The sequence below is a fragment of the Kogia breviceps genome, chromosome 6 (genome assembly GCF_026419965.1).
Source record: "Kogia breviceps isolate mKogBre1 chromosome 6, mKogBre1 haplotype 1, whole genome shotgun sequence".
NCBI classification, from domain to species: Eukaryota; Metazoa; Chordata; class Mammalia; order Artiodactyla; family Physeteridae; genus Kogia; species Kogia breviceps.
In genome coordinates, this window is record NC_081315.1 from 59347546 (window position 1) to 59360043 (window position 12498).

General features: G+C 40.1%; 1 protein-coding gene across 2 annotated transcripts in view; it reads left to right on the forward strand.

Annotated features, from left to right (window-relative positions):
• Positions 1–12498, forward strand: part of FRAS1 (Fraser extracellular matrix complex subunit 1) — a 450824-nt gene that overhangs the window by 165819 nt on the left and 272507 nt on the right. For both annotated transcript variants that reach the window (XM_059065863.2, XM_067035878.1), the window contains exon 3: positions 6293–6400. In XM_059065863.2, coding sequence (XP_058921846.1) covers positions 6293–6400 — 108 coding nt within the window. The remainder of the gene's footprint in view (positions 1–6292; positions 6401–12498) is intronic.

The window sequence follows — 12498 nt, forward strand, 5'->3', positions numbered from 1 at the left end:
GTGGAAGTTAGATTAAGAGGGGTGGGAGTGTGCTGTTGGAGGCTTGGGTAGCCTGTTAGGCAGGTAAGTCACTTAACCTCACAGTCCTTTCCTCTGTAAATTTAGCAGCACTGCCCTAGGGTGCCTCACCTCGTTGGCCTATTAAAGTGAGAAAGTGGAAGTAAGAGTGACTTGAAATGGTAAGACTGCTCTACAGTATCTATCTGTCTATCAATCTATCTATCTATACACACACTACATATATAAAATAAGGCACATATATATAATAAAGCATTCATTCTTTTTAAAATTTATTTTTTTATACAGCAGGTTCTTATTAATTATCCATTTTATACATATTAGTGTGTAGAGAACAAACGTATGGACACCAAGGGGGGAAAGTGGAGGGTGGTGGTGGTGGTGTGATGAATTGGGAGATTGGGATTGACATGTATACACTAAAGCATTCATTCTTACTGATGCTATACGATAACAGTGTAGCAAAGAAGAAAAAGGATGGGTTTGAATCCCAGATCCACCCGTTACTGGATGTGCTCTGGACAGTTCACTCAGCCTTTTTGCACCCTATTCCCTCATTGATAAGATAGGGTAGTGATGCCTTGTCCTCAGGATGCTGGGGGGGGGGGCGTGAGACACTAAATGTGTGGCAGATCTGGAGAAGTATTGGCCCTTGGTGGTAGCTTGTTCCCTTTCCTTTCCTTGCCCTGCCTCCATCTATGTTAGTGCACTATTATAAGAAGACATGTACAAGAACATGATGTTAACTTGCCACGCTGTTCAGGGTCTCTTGTCAGCCAACTGAACAAAGACATTTTCAGTTATGTATAGCAACTATCTTTTCATCTGTGATTCATGCTGTTGCTTCTGTATCTAAGTTGATCTTCTTATGGCTGATGCCTTCAGGTTTATCATTTTAAGACAACAGCAGGAGGAGATCAGGTACAAGCTAATCACTCCAGGAGGCCAACATGCGAAACTACTTAGGCCCTTGGTGTGCAAAACAAACTCCATAAGGGGGTATTGTATGGAGCAAGCCTTTGAAATAGGTCTCAAACAGGAAGTGATCACCATTTTCTCTTTTATTTAGCATTGGCTTGTATTAGTCCCTCCTGAAGGGAGAATTTGATGTAAATACAAGGACTCATCTTTTCTTAACAGTGTGTCCTCTGCTCCTTTTTATTTGGGGCTGGATGAGGAACTTCACATGAGCTTTATAATGAGACCAAATGAAAAAGGTATTGTTTATCTAAGCTGTCTGAGGAAGGGCACTTGGGTAAAGAATTGAACTCTGAAATAACCTTATGAAAGTTATTGATTCATTCCTCTATGGTTCCTTGACAAACAAGAACCATCATTTCTGTGTCCGAGCTGGAGCTGGGTCAAAGAACCCTTTTATATGGATTATTTTTCCTGAAAACCAGACTTGTCAGGAAAATGAACCTCCAGAAATGCAGACACAAGGCCCAGTGGAATATTGTGGTCCTTTCATTGCTTTGAAGGACAAGTAGAGAACACAGTTAATATTTTAAAATCTAACTGACTGAAAGGAGGTTTGGGGATAACTCAGGGAGTTTAGCTGAATGGCTCACTGTTAGGTATTTGGTGGGTGGTTTTATTTAACTCCCCTCCCCTCATGCCAGTTCAACTCCAAAGCCCAGATACTATGTACCTATGGTTGCCAGGAAAAAGGGCACCACATTTTTGGTTTTTCTATCTTATATTTTGAAAGTAACTTTACAAGATCACATGTTACATATTTTGTTATTGAAAAAATAGAAAATATGGATAAGGGAAAAGGAAAAAAAAACAAAAAAATCAAGAATCCTCACCCAGGAATGACCACCCTTCGCTTACTGGTTTGTATTATTCCATACACAAAAATATATTTTAATTATAAAAAGGCATTATATACTATTTTGTCATTTAAAAGCACAACTTTGGGGTTGCTTTATTCCTCCTTTCTCATTTTTGGCCTAAGAAGCTAAGGGGATTTAAAATGAGATGAATTAATCAATACCTAAAATAGGGTTATTATAGCATTCAGGTGAAAGAAAATTTATGTCGTTAGTTGATATACTGCTATTGTAGAATACCATAAATAATATCCCCCCAGAAATTTGAATACTCATGAGGGATATATTCACTGTTTATTTTTAGCATTAAACAAATGTTTAATAAATATTTAACCAAGTGAAATAGTTTTTGTTGTTTTTTTATGAAGCACCTTGCTATTACTGTAAGGTATTTAGGGATGAAGGCACTGTATTATCGACAAGAACACTTTATTCACTTATTATTAAAAATATTAAAAGCCGTTTAGATTGCTTTTTAGGTTTGTCATAATTTAATCCTTTAATCTATATTCTAGTGAAAAACTATTATAAGACTCTTTCTTTTGCAGAGTGTGTTAGATTGCAAGAGAGGATGATAAAGTGACGGAATTGCAGTGGTAACATGGAAAATCTGTAAAATTGACTTCACAGTGTTATTTCTTTGGTCTTTATGGCTTTATCCAGAGTTTTAGCGATTGAGGCACTCTAGCATCCCTGCCTTCATAAAGCAATTTTATGGCACCATAGAAATTGATTCGTTAAATATATGACCATCTATCTAGGCCTTCCTTGGTAAAGGGCTCATTTTATTTAAAATTAACCATAAATTATTGACTCTATGAGGACATTAATATAAGGAAGTTTTTTGACAATGCCTAGATGAAGAACATTTTTCTTTGTAGTTTGATTCCAGTGACCTAATAACCTTCCACATTATGAGGATTTTGTAGTGATGTCACTTAAACATTGTTTTCTCAAGACCTCTTGTCCTAACTGGGGTATCTCAAGTCATGGGGATAGATATTTTCTTGAGGATAAGCAAGTACTCAGGGTTGTTCACTAATGAATTCAGCCAACACTCAGGAAGCATGCTAGGTGAAGGGGCTGTACAAAAAGGAATAAAGTGAGCTCTCCTTCCTTGGAGAGTCATAGACTAGTGGGAAGACAGATATGTGAACAAATTAAATGCTTCCTGGGCCCAGATAAATTTAACTTTGAATTAACATAATGAATGTTATGAATGAAAGTGAAAAATTATTTCATGTTTTTAGAACATCCTGTTTAGAGTTCAGTAAGCTGAGTCCAGTGTTTGAGAGCTGCTAAAATGTATAATGGACTATTCTGGAGGCTAGATTCACTGAGGAAATAGTTGAGGTATAGGGAAGAACTTGATGCCTGGTGGAAGAATGCCACATCTGGAGAGAGCAGCGATGACAGGCATCTTAGAGCCACATTGAGCTGAAGCTAGTTCATGGAGCTCACATGGTCATCTGAGGTCTGAGTGAAAAGGAAGATGGGTTCATGGTTACAGAGGCTTTTCCAATTACCTAAGCAGTCTTGAAAATGCAACCTGTGGATTCATTCCTTTCTTCTAATGCAACATACTGGGTCTTTTCAGTGCTATGGGGTCCTAATTAAGTAATAATTTCACTCCATTGTGCCTTCGTAGGCTGGAGTGGGAAGATGGGAAAGTCAAGGTACTTAGGGGAATGTTTTCACTCTGAGAAAAGGAAATGTTTAGAAGATATTTTCTAAATGCCTGTGACACCGTAGGAAGCATTTGGATTAAAAATAAATAACATTAAAAATAAATTAATGGGCCTTTAGTAAGTTCCAAGCACTGTTCAGATCTCTTTAAGCAAATCATCTCATTTGATCCTTTCAATAACCTTCTGAGTTTAGTACTTTATCATCCCTACTTTACAGATGAGGAACCTGGGACACAGACAACTTGATAACAGACTCACTGGTGTCACCATTAATGAATGGTGGCACCAGGAGTCAAGTCCAGCAGCCTGGCTCCAGAGCCTGAGTTCTTAGGTCTCCTACAGCTTCGTGAACTCGAGCAAATTGCTCAGTGTCTCTCACATCTTGTTTCCTCATGTGTTCAGTGGGAATAGTCATGATAATAACAGTGCCAGCTTCATAGCGTTGCCGTTCCTCTAAGAGCTTTGCATAGCGTTGATGCACAGTTGCCTCCCTCTCTGCTGGGCCCACTCTCTAGGGTGATGGCAGAGGTCAGGAAGGCAAACGAGGCCACCCTCCTCCAGCACCACAGGTGCCTTCTCCTACCAGCACTTCCTGTCAGCATAAGTGATCAATAAACAGTAGTCGCGGACTTTGTGAAGTTGTCATTTTAATTTAAACTGTATCCTGAAGCTGATATCGTTTTCTTGAATCAGCAGGGAACATATATTACATCGTGCTTGAGACTGAAAGTTTTTTTTTCCCTCACCTATTTGTCATTGCTTTTTGGGTTTAAGAGTAGACTGTGGTTGGCACACTATTGCCAATTTCAGAAGAATGTGCTGTAACAATAAAGAGAAAGAAATTCAGAGGTATTCCAAGTCAGGTTTTATTTTTTATTTTTTAACATCTTTATTGGAGTGTAATTGCTTTACAATGGTGTGTTAGTTTCTGCTGTATCACAAAGTGAATCAGTTATACATATACATATGTTCCCATATCTCTTCCCTCTTGCATCTCCCTCCCTCCCACCCTCCCTATCCCACCCCTCTAGGTGGTCACAGAGCACCGAGCTGATCTCCCTGTGCTATGCGGCTGCTTCCCACTAGCTATCTATTTTACATTTTTGACTCAAATTTTTTATGAATTAGCCACTGGGAATGTAGTCTACCTCAGATATGTTTTATATTTCTTAAATGACTTTGGGTTTGAAGCACATTCTCTAAAAGCTTATATATTTAACATTTCTCAACACAAAAGGGTGACTTCATTTTTCCTTGAGAATGTTGTGCACAATCCATGTAAATCTCGACCAAACAGCTGGGTACCGTAGCCTAGCCAAGTTGACACAGAAATTAACCGTCACATTTGTTGTCTGCCTTTGTGTGAAAGCATCCTTTGCTAGCATCCATCTTTTTCCCAGCTCATCCCAGTTCAGGTCAAGTGCTAATATTTCTTTTTGTTTGTTTGTTTGTTTTTGGCGGTATGCGGGCCTCTCACTGTTGTGGCCTCTCCCGTTGCGGAGCACAGGCTCCAGACGCGCAGGCTCAGCGGCCATGGCTCACGGGCCCAGCCGCTCCGCGGCATGTGGGATCTTCCCGGACCGGGGCACGAACCCGTGTGCCCTGCATCGGCAGGCGGACTCTCAACCACTGCGCCACCAGGGAAGCCCCGAGTACTAATATTCTGATGACTCTATCAAGAGTTTAGAAACTTCCCTTACTCCTCCCCAAAGTATTTGAGTAGCACAGCACTTCAATTGGTTGAGGACCAAAGGATGAGGAAGTATAGAAAGGAGGACAAAGCCTTCACTAAGCGACTTGGGAACTGAGAGCTCTTGGTTTAGAGGACCTACAGTGTGCTGGGCCCAGGACGGTGCCTGCTTTGGGTGCTCACAGTCTGGTCCAGCCAGGATAACAGGAATGTGGATGAATGCAGTGAAGTGTGGCAGTGTCTGCAGGACACAGTGGGGTCACAGAGAAGCCATGAGGAGCCGCACCTGAGTGGAGGGTGCAGTGTGCAGGATTAAGGGTTAGGAAATGATTTGTTCTTGAGGTTGAGGCTTGAAAGAAGTGTATTGCTTTGCAAGCTCTCTTTGGGGGAGTCAAGGAGAAGTGGGGATCCAGGTAGAGGGTAAGCTGTGGGGCCAGATAAGGGAGGCTGGGGCTGTCCAATGGCTTGACCAACTAGAGTGGATGAAAGTCTCAGAACTGTGAGATTTCCCGAGACCAGGGAGAGAGGCGAGTGCCAAATGATGGGGTCTGTACTTTATCCCATCAGAGGTAAAGGTGAGCCATGGAATAGATGAGCATTGGTGGATGTAGCAGCAAAGAACTGGGAAGTGAAGTGTGAGGTGCTGATAGTATCTAGTGGCACAAGCTGCTCTTAGGATGCTGGTTAGTGCTAGTCTAGGTGTCATTTTCCTTTGAACATGCTCCGATGGTGTCTGCTAGTTAACAGCAAAGAGAAACCTCAAGTCTGGGAGCAGCTTGTCCTCCTGAGGTTTCAGTCCAATCGATTGTTTTTCCTCTGGGTATTGACAGATCCCTGCTGCATGCTCTTGTCTTTGGCTACATGGGTTGACTGTGGTGAAATGGATTAGACTGCTTTTATTGCCTCTCCGGATTTAATCAATGCCCAGCAAGCACCGTGTGTGTCCGTGACTTTCCTTTGCCTTTTAATTGTTCAGGCTGTAGGGCTGTTGATGGTACCACGTTTTTGTGCTCATACCTTGACTGATCAGTTTTTAACTCAGAGCTTATGCTTCTTTGCAGGATGCCACCGTTTGGAAGCCTGATTCATGCCAGAACTGCCGTTGCCATGGTGATATCATTATCTGCAAACCTGCTGTTTGCAGAAACCCTCAGTGTGCCTTTGAGAAGGTATGGTATCCTAACTGTTTTCTAAATGTAAAGTCAGGGAATGGTAGGGTGTTTGCATTTTTTCGGTCATCTGGTTTTGACATTTATCCCAATCTCTAATTGCAAGGTTTAGGAAATATAGGAGAGAATTTTAACATATTGTATCTAAGAATATCTTAATTCCTGTTTATTGGGCATTTACTCTGGACCAGGCACTCAAGGTTAAAACTTAAAGGTTTTATAGTGTTATCCCATTTAATATTATGTGGGGTAGGTATCTTTATCCCCATTTTACAGATGAGGAAAGTGAAGCCTGGAGATTTTAGGCAAATTAATAGGATTATGCAGTTAATAAACTGTTGCCCAGAGATCTTCCCTGGGTCTGACAGATGCCACAGCTACTGATACTAACCACAACATTTTACAAGCCATTGAATGCACTGAAAGTCAGAATTGACTTCTCAAAGATGATTTTCTAAAGACATTATTTGTTGTGCAACTGATTGTATCATCATGCTGCCGTTGGGCTACCTAGGATCATAGGATAGGCTTTGACTCAAGAAGTCTCCTGGTATTTAACCAAACATGTGAGGGATAGTTCCTCCTTTTCCTTTGTTAAACTTTTTAATTTTTTTGACTGCACATCTACTCTGTTAGAATTTTTTTTTCCAAGTGCTGACTCTTTTCTTTTTAAAGTGAATCTACTTACAAAAAAAAGCTTAAGCTTCAAATTTGAACATTTGAAACTCCCTGGAGAGGACCAGTTATTTTCTTTAAAAAGCTTTCTGTCAATTTCACAAGCACAGTTTATTTTTCTAGTTTTATCTCTCCCCACCCCATAATAATTAATCTTGAGTCTTTATACCGTCTAATGCTAAGAAGTTTCTGTTTGTTTCTAACACTGGAGTGAAGGTTCTGTATACCTTTAAGGGTATTTCTCAATTTCTGCATGGGTATATTTCTGAGAAGCTGCATGTACGTCAAATGTTGGTAAATTTGATAATATTTTGCTGTATGTTGTGAGGCTATTTTCTGGAGTAACCACTCCTAAAAGATCTCTGTTTTGCTTGCTGAGTAAATCTGAGCTGGTTTTGTAAGGACCATGAAGACGTGCCCTCCTCCACTTCACGTGAATAATTATGGTATCATGGAAGAAGCACTGAATTAAATGTTAGAAGACATAGGCGGTATTGCTGAAAAGTAAATGTGTTCTATACCACGGGTCAGCAGACTAAATCTGGCCTCTACCTGTTTTTGCATGACTTGTGAACAAAGAATGGTTTTTACATTTTTCAGTAGTTGGAAAAAAACAACAGAGATGCGAATTTTCGTGATGCGAAAATTGTATGAAATCAAGTTTCAGTATCCATAAATAAAGTTTTATTGAAACACAGGCACACTCATTTATTTAAGTATTGTCTACAGCTGCTTTTGTGCTACAATGACAGAATTGTGTAGTTGTGATGTAGACCATATGTGGCCCCCAAAGGCTAAAATATTTACCATCTGGCCCTTTATAGAAAAAGTTTCTGACCCTTGTTCTATACCAAGTGTGATTTTGTCCCTTCCTAATTTGTTCTTCTCCTGATTTTTCTCAGTAAATGAAAACTCCCTTCTCCCAGTTGCTCAGGCCAGAAAACTTAGTATCATCCTCCCCACTTTGTCCCACATCCCACATCCAGTACATTAGCAAATCCCCCAGCTTTTCCTTCATGAAACAATACACTGCAGATGCAGCTTCTCTGCTTTTACTCTGGTTCAGCCTATTATCTTTTTTTTTTTTTTTTTTTTTTTTTTACCTGCATTCTCCCTGTAGCCTCTTAACTTGTTTCACTCTTTCTGTCCTTGCCTTTTTCACTGTAATCTTGATATAGCAGCCAGGGTGATCCTGTTAAAATTTAAGTCATGATGTTGCTTCTCTTCTTAAACCCCTCCAATAGCTTTTGACGGCTTCTCTTCTCACTTTGAGTAACTCCTCGCAATGTCCTATAAAGTACTGCTGTGCCCTCTGATTAATTGACTACTCTCCCTGCTTCCTCTGCTTCAGACACCACGCCTGCTTGCTATTCCCTGGATTTGTGTCAGGCATACTTCTGCCATTAGGGCCTTTGCACCCTGCTGTTCCCATTGAAATTATCTATCTATCTCTCTATCTATTATCTATCTATCTATCTAATCTATCTGTTTTGACCCTTTACTTCCTTTAAGTCTTTCTCAAATGCCATTCTTTTGAAATTGCAATTCTCCGCCCCTTACCACACATTTCCTATTCATTTTCCATGCTTCATTTTTCTTCTTGGCACTAACTACTGTCTGACATACTCAATATTTTACTGATAGTTCTTGTTTACTATCTCTTTTATTCACCGTGTATCCTCAGCACCTACAATTGCACCTGATACATGGTAGGCACTCAATAAGTATCTTTTGACTGAATGAATGAATACATGAGAGATGAAGCTAGAGGATTGGTAAGCTCAGGGTTATGAAGAGCCTTGTATGCTGTACTGTGGAGCTTGGAATTTTATTTTTAAGGTGATAGAATACTAATGAAGGCATGTGGGTAGAATGGCCAGCTTTTCTTTTTGAAAGATCTTTCTGGTTTTTCAAAGGTAATGTGTAATATTGGAGATGAGGAGATCAGTTCAGAGGCTGTGAGAATAGTCCAGATGAGAGGATGAGTACCTGGATCAGAGCATTGGTCATGTAGGGATCAAGAGGAAAGGACAGCCTCAATAAGTATTTAGGGGATAAATCAGCAGAACTGAATGAAGGTAGGAGGGTGAGAGAAAGGAAAAGGAAAGGTGACTCACATATTTATGGCTTGGTGACTAATTGGCTAGCTCAGCCACGCACTGGTATTCAGAATATAGGAGAATGAGGAAAAGCATCTTATCTGGGAGGAGAACAATGATTTCATTGTGGGGCACATTGAGTTTGAAGTGTTGGTGGAAGAGCTAGGTGGATATGTCCAAAAGGCAGCTGGGTGTCTGAGTCTAAAGCTCAGAGGAGAAGACAGAGTTGGATATACAATATGGGTATCATTAGCAGGGAGACAGTAGTGTAAACCTTTTGAATTAATGAGCTCATCCAAAGAGATTGTGTGAAAAAAGAACACAAGACCAAGGGTGGAATTTGGGAAGCACCGTCATTTAAGGGGAGATGAACATAAAAACTGGGAACTTAGGAAGATTAAGAAGACATGGTCAGAGAGATAAGGGGTAAGACATGATCAGAGAAGAGAGCAGTGTTGTGGTAACCAGGAGAGGAGGGAGTTTCCAGTAGGAGTTTGTATCAATAGTGTTGAGCTCAGGTAAGGAAGTAAGTGGGAGAAGAATTTAATATGATCCATAGAATTTGGCAACATGTAGGCCACTGGTGGCCACACTGAAGTCAGTGTCGCTGAGGTGGTGGGACTGTATGCAGAGGCTCGAGGAGTGAATGGGAAGTGGGCAAAGGAAGGCCAAGTATAGGCTACTCCTTCAGGGAGCTTCACTGAGAATGGAAGAAAGAAATAGGATGTTAGGCAGACACCACCACATCCGTGAAGTTTCTTTGAACCTCCTATCCCCAACCATCGAGCCTCTTGGGTGGTGTGTTCTTTGTGCTTGCCCTTTTTACAGCCCTTGACCAGACTGCAAATGCGTGTTTATTTGTCTGCTGAAGGTGCTTAGTCAATATTTTTAGAATGACCAAACAAGGGAAAGGAGTTGGTTTTGTTTTGGCTTTTGATATTACTATGAAAGAGACATGATCACCTTGAGAGGGAAAGGGGGATGACCTAGAAGAGAGAGAGAAGTTGAAGATATGGGGGATGGGGGAGACAGAGCGACAGAATTATAGAACTGGAAGAGGCCTTTAAAATGGATTTAGTCAGGCTTTCTCATTTTATAGACAAAGAAACAGACTTTTAGTTGTTTAGTCACTTGTTCAAAGATACAGAGCTAGACAGTGGCACAGCCATAACAAGAACCTTAGTCTCTGGCTCATGAGCCAGTGTAATTTCTACTCCACCACGTCTTTCCTTGTGTATCTCAGGAACATGTGTTGTTATTTGCATCTGCTGGGTACACTTATATTAGCTCATGGCACAAGTTAATGAATCACCATTGTACCCTAAACTAAATTATTACTGTTACTAATAGTAACTTGGGTTCCTATCATTTTTAAAACAATTTTTAAAAGCCCTTTTACAATGTATGTTTTGCTCATGGATTGACTGGAAATAACCAAGTGTCAATGGTAGTTCTGCTAGATATTTGTATCTATCTATCATCTATCTATTCATCCTATTAACTGTATATAATAGATTCTGTATTCATATCCTATATCCATATAGAATAGCTAGCTATAGAGTTAAATAAATAAGGTCAGAGAGAGAGAGAGAGAGAGACAGAGAAAGATTGAGAGAAAGAGAACAGAGGCATTTAGAACATTGACTATCTAACTCGGTCCTGTCAGAACCATTCTTCAGGATCTCTGAATAACATATATACAAAGAGGACAATGCTATGCAAAGGGGCACTGTATTACATTGTGGGGTTTCAGCTGCAAGCTTTAATGCAGATAAGAATAGTGTTTACCTAATCAAGCTGTTGTGAGAAATTATATATATATACACAACATATATCTATGTATATGTATACACACGCACACACACATATATGCTTAGAAGAGTACCTGGCTATTCTAAGTACTCAGTTTTAGCTGTAATTATCACATGATCATCATCGTTATTGTTATTGTTAGTTGGTTCCTCTAGATCCTAGGCAAGCAATCTTGATTGATGTCTCTTGCCCAAGTGGCCACTTCCTAACGCTCCCAGTGCAAAGCCTGCAGGACAATAGGCTTATGTGTTCCCTGCAGCCCACAGCTCACAAGGCTATGCAAGGTTACATGGTTCGGTAGCAAGAACTCCCTGTCTGTCTTTCTCCAAGTGCCACATGCAGAATTCTTTGCTCCTCCTTTAGCCCCAAATCACCTCTTTCATGTTCCAACAGAAGTACAATAGGTAGATGCAAGATAGGGAACATCCACTCACAAATAAAGAATATCATATCTACAAAATGAGTTTTGAGGGCCAAATCTGAAGACCAGTTTTTATATAAATCAAAGACAACTAATTTGGGGGCACAAAATATCTCTTGAAGTCCTCAACTTTGCCTGCCTTTCTCCCTCACTCCCTGCTTCCATATTAGAATACAAACAACACTTGGATTATCTCATTTTCTATCTGGATGCTTAGTGGAAATTAGGTTAATGTATTTTCTATATTTACTGTCTTAGTGGAGGTTAGACAAGTGTAGGTTCTACTTGGGGTTCAGAGAGCACTTTTGTGAATAGTCATTAATGTTGTGCCATATGTACAATTTTATAAAACCCATATCATATAGGTTTTATCCTTTATTAAGCAAATAAGAATTTGGTGATCACTGTTACTGATGTATTTATCTGTTTAGTGGATTAACAGTTGTGAAATAGTAGTCACATTTCCCACCCACTCTTGAGGAAGTAGTTATGTACAATTAACATTCTCTTGTAGGTACAATTCTTTTTAATGGAAGCAGCCCCAAATTACAAAGAAACATTATGACATACATAATTTTTTTGAATCTACCAGCTGAATTCTTTGTAGGCTTTTATTCTGTGGACAAGTCATGATTTCCTGGTTAATTCAGGATCGCCTACCATTTTTGATCAAAATCACTAATTACCTGTTCTGCCACATCTCTGGACTTGAGGAAATGCTAAGTGGAAGAGCAGGTTGAGTCAGAGGGTCTAATAGAAGGATTGGGCCCCCAAGACACATGTATGTGCCATAGTTTTAATAATCTTGGATAAACAGATCCTTCACAGTGGCAAATAGATGGTTAGTTAACATGTGACAACTTCCCAATAAATCCTAAGGTATCACGTGGAGGCCCATTCCCTTGATAGTGTCACATATTGATAGGAAACACAACTGCAATTATAGAAACCCTGATAAACAATGTAGATCTTTATTGGAGCCCCGGAATTCTATCCAGCTCCCCACAATACATGTGATACCTCCACAGCCATGCTGTTTCCTCTCCCAGCTCTGTCCTTCAGTCACCTGCCCCTTGTGCTCTGCTACTCTG